The 25,931-nt window shown below is 34.1% G+C and overlaps 3 protein-coding genes across 4 annotated transcripts in view; 1 reads left to right on the top strand and 2 right to left on the bottom strand.

Annotated features, from left to right (window-relative positions):
* The first annotated feature begins 76 nt into the window (after nucleotides 1-76).
* Mer (ezrin/radixin/moesin family protein merlin) lies at nucleotides 77-15,460 on the top strand. The gene is made up of 13 exons (XM_076127430.1): nucleotides 77-369; nucleotides 1,487-1,616; nucleotides 2,815-3,020; nucleotides 3,542-3,666; nucleotides 4,183-4,285; nucleotides 4,720-4,926; nucleotides 5,262-5,366; nucleotides 5,770-5,901; nucleotides 6,272-6,418; nucleotides 6,743-6,931; nucleotides 7,307-7,488; nucleotides 7,839-8,049; nucleotides 8,494-15,460. The coding sequence occupies exons 1-12, from the start codon at nucleotides 283-285 to the stop codon at nucleotides 8,047-8,049; spliced, it is 1,824 nt and encodes a 607-aa protein (XP_075983545.1). The 5' UTR covers nucleotides 77-282; the 3' UTR covers nucleotides 8,494-15,460.
* Nucleotides 15,461-15,708: 248 nt separating this feature from the next.
* LOC142981563 (uncharacterized protein KIAA2013 homolog) lies at nucleotides 15,709-19,247 on the bottom strand. The gene has a single exon (XM_076127565.1). It carries the CDS (start codon nucleotides 19,014-19,016, stop codon nucleotides 17,139-17,141), a length of 1,878 nt encoding a protein of 625 aa, XP_075983680.1. The 5' UTR covers nucleotides 19,017-19,247; the 3' UTR covers nucleotides 15,709-17,138.
* Nucleotides 19,248-20,125: 878 nt separating this feature from the next.
* Nucleotides 20,126-25,931, bottom strand: part of LOC142981935 (carboxypeptidase D-like) — a 31,887-nt gene continuing 26,081 nt past the window's right edge. For both annotated transcript variants that reach the window (XM_076128101.1, XM_076128100.1), the window contains exons 17-22: nucleotides 25,558-25,730; nucleotides 24,872-25,010; nucleotides 24,302-24,504; nucleotides 23,698-23,797; nucleotides 23,277-23,420; nucleotides 20,126-22,906 (exon numbers count right to left, since the gene is read on the bottom strand). In XM_076128101.1, the coding sequence (XP_075984216.1) occupies nucleotides 22,788-22,906; nucleotides 23,277-23,420; nucleotides 23,698-23,797; nucleotides 24,302-24,504; nucleotides 24,872-25,010; nucleotides 25,558-25,730 (878 nt within the window). In that variant the 3' untranslated portion in view covers nucleotides 20,126-22,787. The remainder of the gene's footprint in view (nucleotides 22,907-23,276; nucleotides 23,421-23,697; nucleotides 23,798-24,301; nucleotides 24,505-24,871; nucleotides 25,011-25,557; nucleotides 25,731-25,931) is intronic.

The raw sequence follows: 25,931 nt of genomic DNA on the forward strand, positions 1-25,931 counted from the left end.
TATATTACAATACTGTTTTTCTAGGCAAAGGCGTAACGGAACGTAGTTCAATTAATTTTTCTTCATTCACCTTCGCTTTACTTGTTTCATTGACGTTTTTCTTGTTTGTAAATAATAATTGCTGGAAATAGTACGCAATGTGAAATTGTACGCATTCCTCGTTCGATTGCACATTACGTAAACGCCAAACATCGTTTAGTAATTGTATTATTCGCATTAGAAATATCCTAACCTATTGTGTGTCGTGATCTGATGAGGTGATCAAGCTATGATATAAAGATAATGCCTCAATTTAGGAGAAAAAAGGCGTCGAAGTCGTTCCCAGTTAAAGTATGTACGCTAGACGCTGAACTGGAATTTAACCTTGAGGTGAGAATTTTGACAAATGTTATATTACATATACTTATCAATGTTATTGTTTATTGTATGTAATTTGGTGTGTAAGCGCGTTGTGAGGCTGACTCCGAGCCCGGCGTGAGTCACCGTCAACCGCAGCACTCGTGAATTACCCTAATAATACATAGTTGTGATAATTGAGGCCTTGTTTAGTCATCATTTTCTATTTAGGTATAGTTTGCGGTGGGTACTTGTTGCGCGTTCGATGCTTGCGTCGTGCATGTATTGTGTACATTGTTATTTACGATTAATTGGAGCACAGATAATTTTAATGTTTTATCAGCTGGATTATCACTGTTATCAAAGGCAAATGTTGTAATAATCTGTATACAATTTATTTATAGAATTCACCTCAATATGTGATTTGACAGATTGACAAGATACTTTTTTAAATTTACTTTTTAAAGTGCAACAATGCAATGCATAAACTACTTAACATTCTTAACTGTAATAAATGCTATATTGAACACAGGATGGTCGGTCAGTACTGTGTGGTTTGACATTTGATAACAAGTGAACTCTACTGATAACAATGTTTACACTATTGTTGGTAAACACTTTGTTATGTGGCAAATAAAATATATGATAATACGAACCCTTTATTATAGTTTTTGGACACATGCTAATGATGTGAAATTGTGAATTTGGTATTTTATTTATAAAAATGAATGGAGTGTTTAAACAGTAAAGGAAAAATTACTCAGAAAAGGTTGATTCATACTCTTTAAATACAAGCTATGAATCACTTTGTTACCATGCAAAAGATAGCATAAGCCTCCTAGTTTCCTTCCTGATCTGCTAGTGTCTGGTGTTCTCAAAGGTCAGGTGTGTATTACTTGTAACCCATAATCTGTATGACAAGATGTGGAGACGAGATTGAAGCAAAAGTAGTTTGTAAGTCGTATGGTCTCTGCAAAGCACATAAAGCTATCAGTCCTGCACCTGAACTCTCACTGGTCATGTCTAAGACCTGCACTGTTGGCCAATGTCAATGTAACTGGCTGGTGTAGCCAAATAACAATCAGGAGGATATATTATGTGTTCTAACGTATGCATGGGTGTATGTTAATTGTTAAATGTGTTTTTACAGTGGCGGGCAACTGGAAGAGATCTTTTCGACTTAGTATGCAGGACAATCGGTTTAAGAGAAACATGGTTCTTTGGGTTGCAGTTTGAAGACACAAAACACTTCATAAGTTGGCTGAAGTTGGATAAGAGAGGTAAATAAACTTATATACATATTCATTTAACATTGGAATGTGAGAATGAATAAGTAATTGTTATTTATGTTAATTGTATGACTGTAATTTGCCAGGTCATCACCCTAATGTAGTTTCAGTTAATGCTTTTGGTTACAGAAATGATTTGTTGCCAATTCTATGCCAATTTAATTGCTTTATTTTATTTCAAATTAAGTAAAATTCTGGAAAAGCTCAGTACATTTACTAAGTATATCCTTAATTGATATTTTCGTTAATAAAAGTGTTACTAATATTATAAATATCAAATTAGTGAGGATAGATGTGTCTCTTTTCAAAATAACTACTAAACGGATTTTAAGGTAATTTGTAATTTTCTGATACTCAGATAGTCTATAACCTAGATTACATAGGATATTTTGTACCAATACTGTTTCACACAGACGAAGTCGCGGAAGGAGGCTTGTTCACAATAAAACTGTGTGACTCAACATTTAGCTTTAATTCACGACTTCATATAAAATTATATTTAAGTATTACTACATAATGAATTTATTTCCTTATAACTTCACCAGAAAAAAATTAATTTATTATAAATAAACTTGAGCTAAATTACATGCCGTTTTACTACAGATTAAAATTATAGTACTACTAATTCTTTCAATAGCTCTCTTATATAATAGAATGGAATGCGTAGTGAATTAATTCTGCTCATATATAGAGTATAATATGTGCATAATAATACAATAGGAGTGAAGAATCTCATTATTATAGGTGTCAATAGTCCAACAAATGATTTGCATGTTCCACATACCTTTTGAGGAATTTGTTACACATTTAATTTGTGTTGATGTTGGTATGTGCATAACAATTTTTTTAAAGAAATGGAAAAACGGAGTTGGTACTTAATTATGATATGTTTTTAGCATTCAAACACTATTCAGGAATTGATAGTTTTATAGTATGAAATTTTAAAATTTTAGGAGGAACAAGAATGTAACAATATAAGTTTACAAGCTACCAGTTATATACAAAATATCATAAAAATCGGTCTAGTAGTTTTTCGCGAAAGAGTAACAAACATATCTATCAATACTTACAAACTTTCACACTTATAATATAAATAGAATGAAGCAATATATACGTAGAGATGAGAAAACCATTCTGGAACTTTCCTTCTTTAATAACATCATAAGCATCACATCATAAATCTCCACAGTCCAAGATCAATGCGTCTCCCAAATGCCTGGGACGCCATTCATGCTGCTCTGCAAGTTGTACCCAGAAGATGTGGCGGAGGAGCTGATACAGGAGGTGACGCAGCACCTGCTGTTCCTTCAGGTGAAACAGGCGATACTCAGCATGGATATATACTGCCCGCCTGAGGCCTCCGTGCTGTTGGCTAGCTATGCTGTACAGGCTAAGGTAAGATTTCTTTACTAGAAAAAAATGTAGATTTTGTTTGGATATGTTGTTGTAGAAGGTAGTCGATGATGTGAAATATGTAAATAGCGATTTTTATCTGTACTACTGATGTATAAGATATTTTAAAGATATAATAGCTTTCTATAATTCATTGTTTATTTAATTCAATCGCCTTACGGGCCAAGGCAAGTTGACAAGTATTAGCGTGAAATTTGACCTTTCTTCTTAAACGCCAAATTGTTTTTTACAATATTTTATCTCGATTCAAATAACACTTTATAAGAGCTCTATTCGGATCAGGCTTAAAATATTCGTCATCGATGAAAGGCGCCAGGGCGTACCGGTAAAGAGTTGCCAGACGAACAAATTCTAACTCATAATTTGAATTTGCTGAAACATACTGAAAAGTTGACTGAAGATGCAGACTATTATTCTTAACCAATTTTTATGAAACAATAGAATATTTTTTAACCGTCTCTTAAATGTTCATTACTGTATCTAACAATATTATTTATTTTCAGTACGGCGATTACGACGAAAGCGCATACAAGCCAGGCATGTTGGCAAGCGAAGACCTGCTGCCTCAGCGGGTCATCGACCAGTACCAGATGACGCCCGAGATGTGGGAGGACCGTATCAAGATATGGTACGTGACCCAAATTGATGTGAAATGCGAGGTGGCTACAAACTCTGACGCTAGCTTGTGAGCATACGACCTGATGTTCATTGTATATCCATGTCATTGTTGTTCATACTTTCATACGTATATATACAGTTAAGTACATAATATCATGTGTGTTATACCCAAGAATGTAGGTAGAAGTGTATGTAATACTCTAAATTTCACTGTTTACTATGTTAGTTCCGTGTAATAGGGGACCAACTTATTGCCGGACCAACTTACTCCGGACCATATTCCTACCTTGTTCTCAGTCTTGTTGAGAAATAATGTAATATAAATTGGAATATTTTAGTTTTAAAGGTAGAAAAGTAGAATTATTTCAGATTAACAAAAGGAATTATTTTTACTTGACATAAAAGCACGTATACGAGCGTGTACGTGCACGCATTCATTTACTCATGCGAGTGTTCATGATTCTTCATAGTTTATATTTTTTTCTATTATAATTCTAGATTTACTGTATTTTTTATTGGTTTTCAGGTACGCTGACCACAAAGGCATGTCACGTGACGAGGCTGAAATGGAATATCTGAAAATAGCACAGGATTTAGACATGTATGGTGTTAATTACTTCGCTATCAAAGTAAGTCAACATAAGTAACAAATTTCTAATAAATCGTGTATTTTATTAGTAAATAGCCTAATGTAATAATGTCCTCGTGGCTGATATTCGCCTACGGCGGCTAGTTTCATTTAAACCAGCCTACTGTGCAGGACTTTAAAGTGTCAAAGTGTGTGCACAGTACACGACGACTCATGACCAATTTTACCTTAAATAACTTTACGTGATCTCCGAGGCACGGAGGTCTATAACCTTAACTTCCTTACTCCGTACAAGCTATGAGAAATTCCTAACAGAAAAACTCAGAAAATACTTTTTAGCCCGACGACGATTCGAACTCGAGACCTCTTGCGCGGCTGTCGAATACACAATCGCCAATGCGCCACAGAGGCAGTTAGCAAATAGCCAAGAAAACTTAAGTAAACTGCTGTTATATTTAATATTCTCTTTTCCAGAACAAGAAAGACACCGACCTGTACTTGGGCGTGACGGCGCTAGGTCTCAACATATATGAGAAGGACAACAAGCTGACGCCCAAGACCACGTTCCCCTGGTCCGAGATCAAACACATCAGCTTCGACGATAAGAAGTTTGTCATCAAATTCGTTGAGAAAACCACCAATAACTTTATATTCTTCTCGCCTAAAGGCATGAATAAGTTGGTAAGAAGGTTGTTTAGTATGTTTTTTCTATTATTACTGTAGTAAGAGATAATTAAAGTTTTGAAGAAGATTATGAAAATGTTAATAATTTGTTGCTAATGATTAAGGCTACTAAAGACTTCTATAATAATATTAAATTTATAAAAAATAGTTTTTATTTTGAATACGTCTTTTCCCGTTTTGATATCTTGACTGGGTGTAGTTTATCACTCATTTGAAAATAAGCTCAAAGTCATATTCGAATGCCATTATAAGTTTCTATTTAACCACTAACAGTATGGACTATTTCACCCATTTAAAATATGTATTAACTAAATAGTAATTGTGTATTTCAGATACTAGACTTGTGTATCGGTAACCACGACCTGTACATGCGCAGACGCAAGCCCGACACTATGGAAGTACAGCAAATGAAGGCACAGGCCAAAGAAGAGAAACAGGTAACCATTACAACATTTTACATTCTAAGCTGTTGACCTATAGATTAATTTTCGGAATATACTGGTCTAAGTATGCACCTCCCAAGCAAGTGATCAACACTTTAAACCCGAGGGAACATACCATTGACTTTTAGAAGTTATGTGTGTATTAGAAATATTTGTCATATTATATGTTTCAACGGTAAAGGAAAATATCGTGATGAAACCTTGCATGCAAAAAATCTTTAACACAGTCCTTGAAGGAATATAAAGTCCACAATCCGCATTTGACCAGCGTGGTGGCCTTAAGACCCGACTCCTTACTCACTCTGGGAGGAAATGCCTCTTTCAGTGGGACGGTAATGGGTAATTTTTTTTATGTTATATTTTATCTAATGTACTTATCATGTGGTGCGTGGTGTAGCGTCGTCAGATCGAGCGCAACAAGCTGTCCCGCGAGAAGCAGCTGCGCGAGGCGGCGGAGCGCGAGCGGCAGGCCATGGAGCAGCGCCTGCGACAGTACCAGGAGGAGATACGCCTGGCCAACGAGGCGCTGGTGCGTCTACACTTACTTGTGCCGTTTCTTGTCTATATTGTTTTTATAAAACGTTATCATAAAGTTTTCTCTTATATTACGCCTAACGTACGTCTATTTGCGTACACGCACAATCTTGTGTACGCATGCACACGTGTTAGTTAACTCAATATGTGAGACATTATAAGAAAATCCGAAGCATTCTGTGTGCTACGTAAATAATGTCTTCGGGAACGCAATATTTAATACTAAATCTATAAAGGTTAATATGAACTGTTATACATGTAACATCTTTTTTTACTAGATAGCGTTATCTCTAAGTACAAAGTAACAATATCAGATACATTCAAAAGCGTCATACTAACGTACTAACGCCCTCTACTTTATACAGCGTCGTTCAGAAGAGACGGCGGAACTGTTAGCGGAGAAGGGTCGCGTGGCGGAGGAGGAGGCCTCGCTGCTGGCGCAGAAGGCGGCTGACGCCGAGCGAGAGAACGCGCGCCTGAGACTGTCTGCCATCAAGACTGAAGAAGAAAAGGTATTTTGGATAAATATACTCTCTTTTTTACTTCTTGAAGAATAGATAATGGCACTGTATGTAAAATTAAGATTGGCTATTAAGTTAGTTGATGTTGCGACTCGCAGCGCTCACTGACTCCTTAAATGTTTTTAGCAATAAGCTGAAATTAAAACTTTTGCCAACTCGACTTGATTAAACGACAGAGGCATACTCACGCGCATTACATAAGGACTAGGTAAGTATTAGTTAGGTCATACGAATTTTTTTTACAAAAAATGACCCCTTCAGCTAGAAAAACTAGTCGATATTTTAGCTATTACTAACAGTTTAAGCATTTCCCAGGTGCACTTAGAGCGCAAGACCCGCGAAGCGGAGTACCTCACAGCCCGCTTGGTGGAGGAGTCAGAGAAGAGAGCGGCCGAGGCCGAGCGCCTCAAGGCCGAGCTGGTGTCCGCCAGGATGGCTGAGAAACAAGCCAAGGAGAAACTACTCAACTTCCTCAGTAGGACTTCCACTGGATCTTTACCACCGGTAAGTAAATGTTTTACATTGAAAGTTAAGCATTGAAAGGAACATTTTTGTTTTCTATAAAATAGTCATAAAATTTTTTTTTCTTCTCGAGATTAAATTAGATTTTCAAAGATCTTTCCCTACTTTGAAAATTGTTCACTTCATTTTATTTCTATACTATTAAAAAAGATTATACTGTACAGATTAGCTGTTACTGTAGTTTAACTTTATAGCTTTATTGCTTTACACGTGCACGTACACGTGTACTTTGAAAGCCGTCACATAGGTTTACAAAACTAAGCCTACACTTAAAATTGCTGTCTTAATAAAGGCTTATAGCAACTTACATAAGGTTCTTCAAACTTCAATTAACCATTTCTAATCTTTCCTCCACAGTCATCAACAGTCCCGTCCAGTCTGTTCCCGTCCACGTGTTCGTTACCAGCGGAGCTGGGGGGCGAAGTCCTGCAGAACGGCAACACGCCGGTCACGGAGCCCGAGCTCAACTCATACCAACTTGTGCCTGATGACTCCGACCCACATATACATAGATTATCACTAGAAATTGAAAAAGAACGGTAAGCTATTTTTATAATAGAGTCAAAAAAATTATAATCGAAGCAGTAGCAAGCAAAGATAGAATAGATTTTAAGGCTGATGTCCCGTATTATATTAATTATTTCAGGTATTTATCCCAAAAAGCCGTTTATCTTGCAATTTACACAATTCTTCCCGTAAAAAGGACTTCTCTCCTTTTTATGGAAAATATTATTTAACAGAATAACCAAACTTTCCTCAAATTCGTTACTATAAGTGCCTTTTCCATCAGTTTTATACATATTAGAGCGTGCACTACCTCGTACGTATACGCTACAATCACATACTTAATAACACAAGCACATAATAAAACAAAAAAATCTAATTGCAGAGTGGAATACCTAGCGAAATCAAAGCACCTACAGCAGCAGTTAGACGAGTTACGCTGCGAGTTCTCTGTGCTGCGAGTAGACCAGTCTACTGCGACGTTAGACCGGCTGCACGAGGAGCAGACCAGGGCCGGAGACAACAAGTACTCCACGCTCAGGCGGCTCAAGCAGGGCTCCACGAAGACCAGGGTCGCCTTCTATGAAGAGCTTTGAGTGAGTAGGTTTAGGTTTTACAAAGTTTTATTTAAGATGACTCATTTCATTATTTTTTTAGTACTGCTTACTGTTATGAGTAAAGTGATATTGAATATAGTAGTATACACATAGCAATATGAGTAATACCACTATTACTCATATTGCTATGTGTAAGAGGAAAATGGTGGAAAATTTCCATATATATTCATTTTTATTATTATTTTATATTTTTTCATATATTCATTTTTGTAATGATGTAATGACAGTTTAAGTTTCTTAAAGCTTATACCTATACTCGTCATAAAATTATATTATTAAAATCTCTTTTAATCTTCACTTAGTGCAACTTGACTTTAATTTGTTACTTTAGTATTCATTGAATTAGAAATATATTTTTAGAGCCACTATCGCCGTAACTACTCAATTTAAGATTTGTTTCTAAATACATCTTTTTTCTTTCAGGTACATATAATTAAAATCTACTGTACAATTAGGTGATGATATGACAATACAAATTAGTTAATAAATTATAAGGCCACGAGCCCACCACGGCGAAAACGAAGTTGTTGGCACAACGAAATTAATACCCTTAATTACGACAAACGTTCTTCAATTGAGAACAATAACTGAAAAAACTAGAAATATAATATACTGAAGAGTTTTTAAATTGAAATTTTAAAAAGGTGAGTGATTTTATAAAGAGGGAGAGCAATTCGTCGTTTATTTATCGCTCCTTTGAAAGTAGTTACATGAAGTTTATGAAGTAAAAAAAGAACAGCGGGTGTACTATGCAGTAACATCTGTAACATAAAATAAGGACTATATTCAGAACTAAAGTATATCGAGATACTACGGATATTTCAGGATATCTAAATACGCAAAACTGCGTTTTATGTGCTATAAAAAGTATATCTTTATGGAGAAAAAGGAACTGTTTGAAGTATATTTTAGATACTACACGGAACTATATTGACGTTTTTAACGTTAGAAACAAAATTATACTAAAGCAATCAAAACGCAAACCGATTTGAGTAAATTTGAACCGTAATAATATGAACTGTAAGTTGAAAATCAAAGTTAACTTGTTCCAGTGCAATAAACTAGTTACAAATTGTTATGAAAGAGTGTAGTACAATGTATTTCTTAATCTTATCAAAACGTCACGCGTAATAACGTTCAATGAATTAAAATCAACGCCGTATCATTACAGATTATACACTTATGACGTTTTTCCACCAATATAGTCGCTGAGAAGCTAAATTTTACTATATGAAGAATATTTTAGCTATAAATAATATCGGTGTAAACTTTGCAATTTTTGAAAGTCTATTAAAGAGACAGTACCAGCTTATAAACAGCTTAAACAACTAATAATGATCGATCTTTTCATACATTTGCCGGCGGTTAGGTTTTCCGGCACTTAGCCCGAGCTGTGAAACTAGCTCTTAACAATGTAATGATATTATGATATTCAGATATTAAACCAAACAAAAGAAAACACTGATTTTTGATATTAATATACCAATATACCATAATGTTGGAAACAATTTCGGACATATTTTATCACAATAATGAGATATTAAACCGTTAATATAAATATCGACGATGAAGTGCCAATACCTCCTAACTGTCATTTTGTCGATTTTTGATTTTTAATGCGTTGGACATAAAATTGCATTTTGCGTTTACTCGTCAAGACACCTAACTAAATATGTTGATAGTTTTGAGAGAAAATGCTAATAGAAATAGCTGCTAAGTCAATGTATGCATTCATTTAGCAAGACCTGCTGACATTACATCCTAAATTCAAGTGTAAAAAGCTTCTAAATTACTTAACGAAATTTTTGATGCCAAAATCTCCTAACTACAGCGGCAAACGTGTTTACGTTTTTTTCTCCTCCTGTAAAATGGTGATTTTGTAGTTAAGAGGTATTGGTACTTCATTGTCGATATACATAAACTGAGTGTTTGTATATGTAGTTGTTGGAAACAATTAATAAACTCTTAGTTCCTAACATGTAAATAGACATCGGTGCCTTAACATAAAATATTATGAAGCATCGAGTATAAAAATGTGCCTTATTTTTTATGAAGAAAATTAAAAGTTCGGTAACTTAGTAGAGAGCCTTGTCATGCACGATTTATGTAGATTATTATTAATGATTCTATTATATCCAAAATAAAGTGGCTGTGTCAGGCCACCGTCAGCTGCATAAGCCGTTTCATAGATGTACTAAAATGTTGTATACCTTTACCACCCGCGAATCTTGCAAACAAGACTCTCTACTAAGTTGCCGGACTAATGGATGTATTCACACGGTGTACTTATTTTTCGCGAATATCTGTATTTTCTATGCTCCTTTACATAAAATTGTGCATACTTTAGTATGTGAGTTGAAAAACACCCCGTGTGAATACTCTATAAATATTAGGATAAATAAATGTTTTTGTATTTTAATCATTATTATCATATTATAGTTTAATTAAATGTCGCTTTTTTTACTTTTTCGTTGTAAAACATGATCTCTCTCATTTTTATTTTGCGACGAAATTTTTATATACGTTCAGTAACTAAGATATTATTAATATTTGTTCACAAAAATATTTCAAAATACTTTTATTATATTTTTTATATTATTATTTTTAAGATCATGTTGTGTTCAAAATTATGTTTTTTTTCAACCAAAAATTAACTCGATCTGTTGTTAAAGACAGTCATCGTAAAAGTTAAAATAATGCTTACGCTTTTTACGAAAATCTAGTTGTAATAATAAAATAAGATCTGTGTAGATGTTGTTCAATATATTATATTTTAATAACATTTTTTATGTGTTTGACGCACAAAGGTAATAAATATGAAGTCTTATGTATCTTTGTTCCATGTACGATGTTCGTATGTGTATATTTAGGAATGTCTGCATACGCTTAAATCTTTGATAATACTTATTTACGGACTGTGAGGAAATTAACTGGTCCTGAAGTCTAAAAATGTTAGTTTTTTCAATCAGATGTTCGACCAGCATGTTTTAATTTCAACTTCAAAAGATACTTTTGTTTTGGCTTGTTTCATAGAAAGGACGGCTCATATTTGAATGTAGATGGCGCTACTTCTGCAGCCATTAGTATTTCATTTATTACTTCTTATTAGTAGTCTCAGTCCTGAGATTTATTATTCATTAAGCCGTTCTCTTCATGATGATTTTTATTTTAAAAAAGTCCCTGTATTTTTCTATTTCATTACAACTTGCATCATCGTCTCGAAAATGTACAATGCGTTTGTGAACTAACTAACTGAGTGTATTTTAGTATAATAACGAATACAGTTCAAATATTATACCAGACCATTCTATAACGTACCTTTATTTTAGTTTAATAAATGTTTTTTTTTACTGTACACACTTAGTTTAAGGTATTCTTCGCACTAACGATTCATAAGCGTAGGTAATATCTTCACATAACCGTTTATTGAATGTCCAAATATCGTTTTCAATAGACTATCAACAGTTTAGTTTTGAATCTACAGTTTAGTAGATATATAGTAGATTGTTATGGCTATGTAGAAAAATAAAATGTTATATCAATTGTGCCAAATTGTTAAAGTTTTGGGCACTCTTTGGCCCTCATTGCTAAGTAAATTATTAAATTAATTATTTGCAATTGGTCGACAATATGTTTTTGTGTACATAGTCAATGTTATTCGAGTTTAGAAAATAATGACGTCTTAACACAGCAATGAACAAATACCATTTTAGAAAGGTGAATCTACTATTATAGTGTTGTATTTCATTGTTTGCCAGTTGTGAAATTTGACAGTTCTTTCTCATGTCATATTATATGAGTGAAAGAGACAAGGCGAAATATATCCTACTCGTTCGCGATTGGCTGAAGTTACAAGTACCTACGTTATTCTTTTCATAACTTGAATTATTGATATTGATGATAATATATATCTCCAATGACTATAAATAAAATTAAAATGTACGCTTGTAGATGTTTTTAATAAATGATTTAGTGCCGCGATATCCTGATAGATAATAGATAAGTTATCTGGGGCTTAGTCATTGGATTAATGGGCGTGAGGCTTGTCTACATTACGATAAGGGCTTTCTAGAAAATATATGAATGAAACTAGTAGGTCATGTTTTAAGTGCTGATTAGCGCTGGTGTAGGTACTTATTAGAAATGATGTTCTACAACAAAGCGTAAACGTGCCGTACCGTAAAACGGGGTGAATAGAAACGATTTTCAACATTGTCCTAAAAATTTGTTGCGAATAACTTGTTATTTTTATTGTCGGGTTCTTTTATATCATGTCCGGCGCCATGGAGAAACAGCTAAATCCATATTTGTCCAAAAATATGCATAACTTTACGATATTTCCTTAAAAAAATGGTCATTTTCTATTCACCCAGCGATAGGGGTGAATCGAAACGACCAAAGGGGTGAATGGAAAAACTGTTAGGGCTGCCAAAGACGACTTATCCAACATACTGAAAAGGGAGGTTGTGTGTTTAAAAATTTAAATAACCGTTGATAATTACTTTAACTAAAAAAATATAGCAAGATAACCTAACTAACTTTCATACTATATGCAGTAGTTTGCCGTTATAACTTTGATACAATGATAATTGTGAAGTTCAGAAGATTAATGTCTATTAATTTTTCATTATTTATGTTAATTTTGTTTACAGTTTTTGACAACCCTATTTATTAATCTCTATTGACCCCTCACTCGTTTCTATTCACTCCTTACGTGTTTCTATTGAACCCTGCTATGTTTCCATTTACCCCATACTGTAGTTCTATTCACCCTTCAAACGATTCTATTCACCCCGTTTATACAAAAAAATTACTATTTCCATGATTTAAACATATTTTTTTTTTATATTTAAAAACGTTTCTTCAATTAACAATATTGTATCTTTATAAATTAATATACACCTAAAGAGATAAACACTTCAAACAACTCATTAGAAAAGAAATCCAACTTTAAATCCAAAGTTTTGAGGGTCGATATTAAGGCATTCAAGGACGGTAGACTTTGAAGCAATTTTTTGGGTATAAATATCAATTTAAACATTTAAACAATTATAACACCGCAGAGAAGTAATATCGACGTGTAATCATTTAAAATTTGAACAAAATTCTTCAACGAGAAGTACTCAAATATTAGCCTTGAAAACTTTCCTGATTTTTTTTCTATTCACCCCGCGAATTCTATTCACCCCGTTTTACGGTATTTTATGAACTTTTGATGCAAAATATGCGATAAAATAGGCGGTGCGCAGTTGTATTCCTGGTCCTTTAGTCAGTTTGTCTGCTTTTGTTCGTAAAAAAACGTTTTATAATGATATTTTTAAATTTAATTATTTGTCGAATGTTGTAGGTTTCATACTAAGTGGGGTAGATTTTAAACATTCTTCTATTGCGATTTGTAATTCGGCATTGAAAAGTGTAATTCAAGAGTAAATACGTTTTTAGGTAATAGTCACAATAAGAACTCATAAAAAGCAATTGTATATTTGTATTGAATCGTCATCATTTAGTCACTCATGTGATCCTGAATTCAGTTATACCTAATAAATAAGACCTGCAGTTGTCACTTGACTATAAATTACTGCTAATAAATGTGTTTCTAGTACAATCACGAGTATATTCAATACGCCAGCTGATTGTACTTACAGAGGCACATTCTAAACCATAGGACACATTTATAACAGTACCGAAACCAGTTTTGTTTCATGCCATAACTTTTATCGGACAAAAAGGCTTAGCAAGTATAAATATACGAATAATTTTTATTCGGGTTTTGTCATTGCGCAGAAATGCATCATCTGCAAACGACTGCTATTACGGTAGGTACATGAGGTACAGCCAGGTAGACAGACGGACAGCTAATACTTAGTATGTCCAGTGATATATTGTATTGGGTAGATATTTTGTATATTCTATACCTAATATATAGGGCAGATCATTTGGCAGGCGAACCTGCACTTGTTACTCACCGAGTTTCAAATTTAGTGGTACTGCGAAACAAAAAACCTCGAAATTCTATGCGCGTACGCTTGACATAATTCACTTATTGTAAAGTATTTGTTGTGTCGCAACATTTAAGTTCATATCGGTGTTCTTTGGTGCATAACACCGCCTTGGTGCTGCCTAGCCTTGAACAATGAAAGTGAATGAACCTAGCTAAAAAAGTAAACACGCCGCGTTTGGAAACATTCATAAAACCTAATGCTTTAATGTATCTTATCAGTTTCCTTAACGGTTTTACTATATACAATTATTTTTTCAAATAAAAGTCCTATATGAGAAGTATGGAAGTGAATGATTCAAGGGAAGTTTGTTAATATCATAGTAAGTCGCATTCTTCGATCTCTGCCTACCTCTATAGGAAAATGGATTTAGGCGCCAATTTACATACTGTATGTACGCCTAAAGCGCGACGGTAAAGATTGCCCCCTTTCCTATTGTGCCAAAGGACGCGGGTTTGATTCTCACACGAAACCAACCTTTTTTATGCACATTGTTTTGCAATCATTTCTGCCTATTTCTACGTTAATTACAAGAACGATGTTAGGTATCATGACCTATATACTTAAGTCAACAGCCTAATCATAGTGTGCACAAGCCACAGCCTCGTTAGTATAAGTTGTTCAGTGTTATTTGTTTAGCTGGTAAGTTCATAAACTGTAGATATTAAGTCATAGCAAAGTACACAATGTAATAATACCTATATGTATTGTATTTATAGTTGTAACAATGTAATATAATGGCACAAAAGCCCCGATAATGTTTCCCTATGTTTACTTTTGGAAATAAACGATAAAGTTTGTCCTGTTCGTGTTGATAAGGACGTATGGGAGGTACGTGTCATTGGACTATATACTAGAAAACGTACAGTTGGCTGCGGAATAGCTATATATGTTACTAAACCAATAAAATAAGCTAAAGATAACTACTTATGTAGTTTACAATCTGGTCTATTACCATTTTATTATACACTTTTGCGAAGTGAATGATAGTTTTCTGCGGCTGACTGTACCTACTTATATTTATATGGAAATTTCTATGGGTTTGTATCGCGTGACATGGTCACGTTTAAAGCTAGAGTATGCATAAGTTGACAAACTATTGGGCGCTGTTTCACTTATCAAGGTTCAATTTGAAACAATTTTAGAAGTGAAATAGATCCTATCACGAAATGCCACTTTTATATTCCTTGGTGTCCCATGAATATTTCCAAAAATATAACTACTTGTGTCAATAAAATGTAGATATCATACAACTAAAACAAATATGTATTTGTGCCTCTCTGAATAAATAATTGTTGTGATTATAATCAAGTAAATATCGTAAGTCTTTAAGTAAATGTGCCTTGTAATCGAAATTTTATATTTTGTAAATATATTTATAGTCAATTTTATGAAGTTGTTTTATTACACCATTTATTACTACTATATTTTTAGATACGTACTCTGAAATAATAGCTACCCATTATACTGTGTGGGTAGCATTTCATGTCAAATTGCCAAAATACAAGTGTTGCAAGATGAAACCTGCAACTAAGTTAAAATATTAGAAAAGCATGTAACGACAGGGCCATAGAGCCTTTAAGGTCACATAGGAAGGGCAATTTTTTTTTTTAAATACTTACAAAATGAAAAACAAAGCCAACATACAACTTGGCATTTAATTTCAAAAATATACACCACAATCTTATAACAATATATAAACATACACAATGTAATATGTACAGTCTAACATTGTTAAGGGATCTTTTAAATAAATATCTTGCAAAGTCCTTTGCAAATACCTATAGTAATAATAATGACTAAGTAGGAATTATACTATTGTATCAACAAAATAACTAGGTATATATTATATTCATGGAGAACAAAATTATCATGGAAATAGATTTCACTCACTTCACAAATACAGGCTGAATTTATTTTCTCTTTTTGTGATGAAGTTGTAAACCGCGTGTTCAGCAAATTATACATTATTATTTATTACCTAAAAATACTGAGCAATTAATATAAGTTCTAGTAAATAATTTAACTTAGCTCTAGTCTTTCCAAAGTTTAAAAAATATACAAATAATTTAGGTAAATATACATTGTTGAATGTCAATTAGTTGAACACAAGTTATACACTATCTGGTCAAATTTAACTAGCCAAAGTTCAAGGTTAACTGAATATTGAAAATTTACAAAATTATTAAAACCTTGAACATTTGAATAAACATTTTTACAAGCACCACTTAACTATTATATATATATAAATTCAACCTGTACATGCATTCAAAGCTTTTAACAAGTCCGTATCAAGCACTCGAGATATAATCAGACTTTTATTTATTATATTGATAACAAATCTATGAAAGGTACAGTATAAATATTGTGATAAACATTTTGTTAGCTCTATGCACAGATGAGCACTTTAAATCACAATTTTTCAGCATTTTAACATTTACTAAGAGATCACAAACCATTGTGCTTTATACTGCTTATACTAGAAAACGAAAATAAACTCAAAACATGTGATTATATTGACATAAATATAGCTTTGTATTCCTGTGCAAATAACTGTGAAGTTTTCAATTGCAAATCATAATGTGATTACTAGAAAGTAATTACTTTTTAACAAATATAACTTGATTGGATATTCTATAATTCAACCATTTTTTTGGATATCAATTTTTACTGAGAAACAATACAAAATTTATGTATATCTATGTGTATTGTCAAGTCATAGAAAAATATGTCATGTTATAGCCTCAACAACAAATGGAAATAAAATAATGAATAATTCTGTGTGCTGCTTTATTGTTTTACTAAGATAGCTGCACAAAGGGAGATTTTTAATAGAAAGACAAGAGATAACACATTATACTCCACACTTACATGAAATACAATCACATTAAGATTGCAATCTTCTATGATAATTAACATCTTTAGGTACGCTAAGTAGGCAGTGGCTGTAAACAATACCATATTATAGCTGGAATTGAACTATATTTTTGGTCAATTGTGCAAGAAAGCGTACAAATCAGTCAAGCAATGGACAAGATGGCGCAGCCACCTATATAAGGCATCCACTCTTCAAGGCTTATTGTATAACCTTCTGTAACTCACACCACTGTCGCAAAATTCATTCATGATTATCCTGCACAAGAATAAATGGAAGACAACTATTAGAACTATTATTGAGATCCAGAATAGTGGGTTGAGGCCTCCTAGACTGTGACCATGTTTGTGTAGTGCTATCACATGGTTCTCATGAGCTGGAGCCTCAACTACTTCTCTCACATGTATAGCATGCCTTAGATCTTCCATGTGCTGTTTATCGGCTGTGATGTATAGTATAGCTGTGAGGGGCTCAGTCAGTTTCACAGGGAAATACTTTCTGTAAGGCCCCAGTTGCACAGGAGAGTCCAAACATCCTCCATCACATGCATAGTATGTTTTGTCAGAGCGATCTAGAGCTACAAATATAGCAGCTTTGTTATCCTCTTGTAAAATAACACTGATATTAACATGAGTCATATTGCCATAGTTGACTCGGCGGAACAGAAAGTCTCTGTGCAATTTTGATGGATGTATATTATATTCTAAGTGTTGATTACTGAAACGCAAACTGCCAAAACTTAAAATCATAGCTTGATTCACACCACTTGCACCTGCTTTAAGAAGATTGTGACACCCCTGCTTTTCTAATGTTAATAACCAAACACTTGCCACTGAGTTCAGGTTTGACAATGAATTTAAAGGTTTCCACAAGTTAAATGCATCCAATGTTGAATGTCCCTCATAGCAGCCCTCGGAATAAGTTAAACTTCTCATAATATCTGACTTGGTGTTAGGTTTGATGTTCTCTTCATGTTCATAGCTTCTGACTTGAGATAGAATAGCATAAATAGTTGCATTGATTCTATCACCATTAATGATACCTTCTGCTTTTGAATCTGAAATATAGAATCCTGTATACCAAAGTCCTTGCCATACTCTAGCATGGTTTTCTCTGAGTTTCCTCACAGCAGCCCTGTCACCAGTTAGTGCTATTATCTTTTCCATTTCATCAATAGCTCTTTTCTCCACAATGTCTTTTTGTTTTGCATAATCAGCCTTACTTATTGGTTTACTATATTGAACTGTAGTAAGAATTAATATGTCTAGTCCATCTCTGGCTTCCACTTGGATTGTATTACTCATCTTCCTGGACACTACAGAGGCAGCAATCACATTTTCACTGTCTGGTATTGCTATCATACCTGTCACTACTTCATACTCCTTCATATCAACACCTTGATGTAAGTTTATAGTCTGCTTCACTGACGTAGGCCAGTCAGACACTCTTGGTGAGGTCAGCTTCATAGTTTTCGCAGCATTTGTCGGATTGTTGACCCAAATCTCTTGCACAAATAGTGAAGGGATTGTTCTGTGAGCATAATACTGATAAGATACATGTAAACCTGAATTTGAACATTGAAATCTATGAACAATGCCCTTTTTGTATTCAGCTACTGTAAATTCTTTCATTTCGTAGTCGTCTATGATGTACAGCGGGTGATAAAACATAGGCAAAGATAAAGTCCTGCCATATTTGATGTTCAAGTGAGCATCATGTTCCAACGCCATGCCCAACAAGCCATTCCCGACATAAGGCACATAATTGTGGCTGAGTGAAAGGAGCGACGCTGACGACTCTTGCCTGAGATACACGTCGTACTCTTGTAGAGCAGACTCGAAAGGACTCATGAAATGCTTTTGACATACATTCTGATGGCCACTCGCACTCTCTGATCCGTACAGCCAGCTCATTAGAGTAGGTCCCACATATAAGATCAAGAATATAGCAACAAGTACTAATAGCACTATTTTCTTTCTTGTCATGGGGCCGTCGGCAAATCTGTTGATACGCCTCAAAACATCACCGGCGCGCCGACTCATATCTGCGACGTCGCCACCGAGCCTTTCCATTACAATTTTTAGCTTCAGCTATATCTATTGTATTTTCAGCAACCACGTTCAAGTGAGATCATGAAATGTCATTGTAAAACTACTAAAAACAAGAACTGTATTTTTATTTATTCAAATACACGGAACAAAATCACTTGACTTGCACCAAAGAGCAAAATATTTTACGCAGTGATGTGCCAATAGCAATAATTCAACTAATTATTCATACACACGTAATGCATGACTCGATTTTTATTTTATTATCTGCCAACGCCAATAATATTTGGCAAGCCACTATTTGACAGACGGACAATTTGACTACACTGCAACTGGAACTAGAAATGGAATTGTGATAGAGTGATAAAGAAACAGTAAACGGATAACACTTTAGACGAGACACTTAGTAAGAAGTAATTTAGAAGACTTGAATTCATCATCTTTCAGTTATATTTTTGTATTATTTTATAGTTGTTGTTTGTTCTTCGTAATTTCGTTTATACAATATAATAAGTAAAAAGATGTTTAAATCACTCGAAAGAATTATTCTTCAAACAGTATTCAGTATTTTACGATTTAGTCGATAAATTGATCCTGACCAATGACTTCTTACACAGGCGCCCATCACTAGTCAGTAGTAAGGTTATTATGGCAACGGGTGCTTGGTAGTGTTACCATATCTCCGGATTTATTCCGAGATCTCTGATTTGTTAGACTTCTCAGGATTACGGGAAAATTTTGGGAATACCAGGATATGTTGAGAATTTTAGAATTTGAGCTATATTTTTAACGAACAGCCTCTAGGCGTTACCTGTTGTTTACGATAACAGCGTTGCGTAGCAGCGCCCGTTGCGCGGGAGGTTCTGGCACTATCACACATTAGATCTGTTCTGCTGGAACAAGATGTGCCTCAAACGATGACCAGTGATGTTATCTGATATTTAAACTTTCTTACGTTGAACCCTTTAACAGCCGACTTTATCACCGCTAGAATAAAATATTGTGCTGACTAAACTACTCGACCTCTCGGCACTTGGACGATACGGTCTTTCAACGACGCACGAACGATAACTATGATATCAATGTACACTATAATAAAAGAAGAGGGTATATGAAATAAAATGCTATTAAACTAGTAGAAACATTGTTTATTAATTACAATATCAATAAAAATCTATCACATTCTAAATACATAAAAAAATAATTTACAGTTTTACTTTAATTATCAGTATTAATATAATTATATTGCATAAAATTGACATTATTGGAGGAATATGGATATTATTTTTATAATGTTATTGCGATCTAAGAGATTCACTACATTGATATGCTTATATATAGGTACTTATATTTATTTTATGCAAGCAGTTAACGAAACAATATTAGCATAAAGAAGTGTTTAATAATTTAATTTAGTATTTTATTATTTCAAAATAATTGTACCAATAACCAAATCATTTAGCTGCCATATAATTTAAAAGTAAATAAATTTTAGTAATTTACTACTAAACACTGAGCATAAATAAAACATTACATTTCCTTAATTTTAAATTAATATTATGTTAATTAATATTAATTAAGAATTGATTTAGCACCAATATTGATTGTATAAAAATAATAGTTTTATTCACTTATTGTCAAAAACGTAGAAAAATTCAAGGCACTTGATTTCAATAATAATATTTAGAAAAACAATCAGGTATAAAGAAAGGAATGTACAGATATGGAAAGGAATAAATAAACTTATTTGCTTATAATTATTTCGATACAAATTGACATTATCTTCGAACTTATACGTACTACAGCAACTATTTAACTTTATCGGCAAGTTATTGATTTGATAATCACTCTAAACTTTGTTACGTATGTGTCTACTAGTTGTCTTTACAGTTCTGTCTCATATCATATCATATGAGTGAAAGAGATGACATGACAAAATTAACCAAATTAGGTTTCACCATAAACATATATGTTGCCAATTTTTGTATGTAAAAATAATTTGTAGAAATTTGTATTATATTCTATTTGTAATAAATAAGAAGGAATGTGAACCAATCAGTGAACATTAAATAAAATAGAAAAATATACATATTTATCTAATACTGATAAATTATCGAATGGAAGTTTATCTAGAGATCTTTAATAAAAAATAATATATTAAGCAATATATTTTTTGTAATTTGAGACTAGGATAGGCAAGTTTTTAACATACACAGTTGGACCAGTTTAAGCAAACAAGAATCAACCCACATTAGGAAAAATTTAGACATCTTTGCTAAAATGGGTTCATTGCGCAAGATACAGTGTTGTATATAATGTTTTTATTAGTTAAACAAAACCCATTTTCTTTTTGAGTAAATAGAATACAATATTCGAGCGTCTTATATGTTAAAACCCAATAATTCCAATGTCGGTTGGTATATGTTTGCGTCGAGGTCCAGTTTAAAAACCTTGCCTGCCAGTCTTATACACCATTTACACAAACGAATCGTTCATTCACAAATAATTATTACTAACAACAGACAACCATTCAACTAAATCGAGTACACCATTTCAAAAGGACATAACTCACATCACAAAGGTATAAGATGTGTGCCTTTTTCGAGTTGTATATTCAATTATTATTTTAATATAATTCGAAAAACAATATCTGCTTACATTCAATGCTAGTTTCTTACTAGTTTGATGTTGGTTTCGTTAAATAAATATTAGACATTGTTTTATCTAAATTCGCTGTTCATAGGGTTAAGGGAACATTTACATACCTCTCTGTAGGATGGGTGTATTTTCATCAAAAAGCGCTAATAATATCATAAAGAAATTACTACATGTCGAAATGGAATCATAGTTTTCAATTGCTAAACGGGTCTTAAACGCACTAAGAATTTGAAAGGTATAGTACCTTATTTGTTACCTTACTTTCAGTCAGTACGACATTCCGCCCGGGACCAAGTATGTAAATCGGCCGAAACGTCGGTTAACAAAATATGGTAACGTAACCTTTAAAATTCTAAAAAATACCCATTTAGCAGTTTAGTTTTATGTGTTCAGCTCGGGATAGTTTAGAAACTTCAAAATCATAATTTTATTTTGTTAAAGTATGGGACATAGCAAAATAAATATCCAAGGAAATTAACACGTTTAGTATAGTCATATACTTTTTGATATTGAATCATTGCTATACCGTACTGTATGTATTTGAGCGTGAATTTACAAGTATATGATATCTTATTGAGCCAGATACACAATAATTATGTGCAAATAATATTGTCGATCACAAGTCTTTTAAACTATGAACATACGGATAAGGGGTAGTCAGTCGGTAAGATTACAAAAAGACATACTAAGGTAGCTGATAGAACAACATTGAAACCGTGTTTCAGTACTAAAGTAAGGCCAACCATACGAGATAAAAAACGTAAACAAGCGGACCGATACTATGTTACATTGCGATAGTGAGCGATTATCTCTGTCCTTATCACTCGTACGCGCAGTAACGGTGACGACAGATGTCGTTGTGCGTTTCGTGGTACACGAAACAGTAAGCACGGTAGTTGTCAACATTTGGTCCGCCATTTTACGATCATTCTTGTTTGGATTGCGTTCGAAGTGACACATATTTTTTCGTCTTCGTATTTGCTTGATTTATTGTTTAAAATTCGAACTGTATAATAATTTATTCAAATAAAAATGTTTCGAACCCCTGAAACTTTGTTTGCACTCTTTATCTCTTCTGGTTGGGCTTACTTTACTTGTAGTTTGAGTAATAGTAAATGTAAGTATAATACTATATGTTTATTCTTCGCTAACTTGCTTCCACTCTCTGTCAGATCGTAGCAACACTATGTCCTCTTCTGAATCAGTCTCTGATACCGGGAGGTCTTCGTTGTCGTAGTACGGCTTGCGGATTATGTCTGGGGAAAAACCAAAATTAATTCACGTCTTTTTAATGTCTTGCTCTTGCAGTGTAATATAGCTCATGTATTCTTTAGTTTAAGTCGTGTTGAATCATTAAAATTAACTATGATGTGTGTTCCACAAGTATTTACGAGAAATACCTTTCGTATAGTCTTCGTAGTAAAAATGTTGCCTGAAGTAACTTTACTTATTAAAACCTTTTCATCAATAGCAAGTTAGTTTAAATATAAAATAGGTTCTCTGTATATCTTGATGAAAATACAATACACAGAGAAAATTTAATTAAGGCATTGTCAACTGTATAAGTTAGTCTACCACATTTATCGTCTACTATTATAGTATTTATGTGTAATTGAAGGTAATTACCATAATTAGGTGCTTCATCACAGAGCGGTCGCTTATCATCGGACGGTATTTGCGTGAACATGTACTGTCGCCGGGAGTCTCTCGCCTTCTCTCGACAACTGAAGCACCACGCTGATACCGTCACTACTGCCACACCTAGTACTCCTGAAAGGAAAATAATAAATTAAATATAATATGCCTTTTTATTACGTTTCTGTGTAAATCTGTAAGTGTCTTTGATGTTTCTAAATAAACTTAATACTGTTTCTTCCTAGTAACTGTTCGTATTTAAGTGATTTTAAAGAGAAGGCGTTTTATACATTCGTGCGGTGGAAAGGGTTTAAAAATATGGCATCGATTTGTAGGATTTTAATAGCTGTAAAGCAGTTAAAATTAATTAATAATATAAGTTTTATCATGTAACTTTAAGAATGTAACGTACCTGCTAACATAACGAACACGAGTCTTGGCATTCCAAGTACATAGTCATCGTCCTCTAGTTTGAACAACACGTTGGGAGTCAAGTTCTCTTGGCCGTTTATCTACAACATACACAAAACAATAATGCCAATTTTAACCATATTTTATGCGAATGAGGAAGGGATATAATGTAACCCTCTTATTCATAAACACACTATGCTTTCACATATGTTTTCTCTTTTTCATTTCGATAAAGAGTGAAAGAAACAAAACACTTTATAAGCCTTTCATAACTTTATTTTTATGAATAAGAGGGTAATTAGTTAGAGTAACCGGGATCGTAGTAATTTCAAAACTTGATAAGGCCTGTAGTTTGTCGATATTTGTTTATAGTGTTAAAGATGTTTAATATGGGGCATATCTTGTCATGCGTAAACGTATACGGTGGTATACGTATATGCATGCACACACGGGTGTACGTGCATGTATATGTTACGCAAATAATAACTCTTCTCGTTTGACAGCTGGACTGTTCAAGAAACTAGCTCCTGCGTGACAGTACAGCCATCTAAGCATAACCATAATAAGCTTAGAAAATCTTGAAAATAAAGTAAAGTTCAACTCACCACGACATGTTTGCTCTTAGTAATATACCCGCCGGCGGTCGCGGCCGCGACTACTTCCTTCGCTTTAAAGTCTAACGGTAACGCCAGCACGAACCTCCCGCTCGCGTCACTGGTGTTCTTAGCTACGACTAACTTGGCGCCTATTGGACGAACTGATACTTCCACTGATGAGAGAGGGTTGCTGTTGTGGTCTAGGGTTAAACCTGTAAAAATGGAACATAGTTTAATATGGTTTCATCGTGTGTGTTTGGGCGATATGTGAGACAGATAAAGCTGATGTTATTTTGAAAAAACGAGAGATATTGCGTAATTCTTTATACTAACTTTACTCGATCTTAAAACTTGGTAATTAATTAGTTAAATAAAGACAAAGTCACGAAAAAACGGTTAGCTTAAGGTCACATGCTTTTTATAATTTTGAGCAGTGTAAAAGACTTAGTTTGTATAAGGTAGGACGCAAAGGAATGCTATTTATTTTCTTTTATTGTTAACGAATAATTTGACCATTAAAGAATACAACACAGAATACCACTAAAACAGATAATAAAGTATTGGTTTTGGTTGCATTACCCGTAACGTACACCATCTGCGGGTTGTTGTCTATGGGTAGAGGCGCGAACTGGCCGCCGGCGATGCTGTCCGCATTGATTCTACGCATCACGATGTCCATACTCTTGAGGACACCTTCCTCTACGGTCCATTTCAGCATCTGTACAATGAAAAAGATTTACGAGTAATTTAAAACATGTATTGCAATGAAAAGCTTGTGCTTTACTTCATTTCGGAGTTATTGAAGTCGCATTCGAATAAATAATTTTCAAATAAATTCCATGTTTAGTATTCCAAGAGCGCGACCGTGACTCCGAGTGTAAAATTGAGATTTGTTCAGCAGTTATCTATTTCAGCTTTTTAAGCTGTCGGCTACGACTGCAAAAGCGTTTGTGTAAGTTTATCACTGACTGGAGCAGCTGAGCAATTTATATGACGGAACAGGCATGATTTAAGCCTTTTTTTTTAAAGACAACTCCCGCACTAAGAATTGCTCTTGTGTCGCGGGGACTTTTACAAATATACAAACAACGTACACAAAGCACAACCAGACCCGAAACAATTATTTGTGGATCGCACAAAGGTGTCGAAGGTGTGTCAGTGGGAATCGAACCCACGACTCCCGTTGCAGTGGTATCGGCGTGGCGACCTAGACCACTGCGACACGGAGGCAGTCAGAAGAAGCCTTCTTCAAGTAATATAAGTACCTGATCCTGGTAGTTGTGACAGCGCACGATGACGCGGTACACGCCGGGCGGCAACATGAGCTTGTAGTGCGCCTGGTTGCGGGACACCTGCACGGTGCGCTGCACGCCCGTCACGGCCACCACGGCGTCACGCATCGGCAGACCTTCCTCGTTGCGGACGAACCCGGACACGCCTGCCGTATACAAGAGTTATTTTAACAACTGGTGGCTCAGTTATCCATTGATTTCATAGCTTATCGATTAACCAAAGAAACGATTACAGGGTCAATTTATAGATAATTAAACAGAAATCAAATAACCAAGAAGAGAACCATTTGCCATGAACGTTCAGCATGCTGGATTGATATAATCGATGTTATATTGTTTTATAATCA

The sequence above is a fragment of the Anticarsia gemmatalis genome, chromosome 20 (genome assembly GCF_050436995.1).
Source record: "Anticarsia gemmatalis isolate Benzon Research Colony breed Stoneville strain chromosome 20, ilAntGemm2 primary, whole genome shotgun sequence".
NCBI lineage: Eukaryota > Metazoa > Arthropoda > Insecta > Lepidoptera > Erebidae > Anticarsia > Anticarsia gemmatalis.

Bases quoted from the DNA above. Each gene is read 5' to 3' on its own strand.
- LOC142981563 (XM_076127565.1), bottom strand. From the start codon at position 19,016: ATGGAAAGGCTCGGTGGCGACGTCGCAGATATGAGTCGGCGCGCCGGT.
- Mer (XM_076127430.1), top strand. From the start codon at position 283: ATGCCTCAATTTAGGAGAAAAAAGGCGTCGAAGTCGTTCCCAGTTAAA. The intron at 1,617-2,814 runs GTAAATAAACTT...AAATCTCCACAG, and splicing joins GCTGAAGTTGGATAAGAGAG to TCCAAGATCAATGCGTCTCC. The intron at 3,021-3,541 runs GTAAGATTTCTT...ATTTATTTTCAG, and splicing joins GCTATGCTGTACAGGCTAAG to TACGGCGATTACGACGAAAG.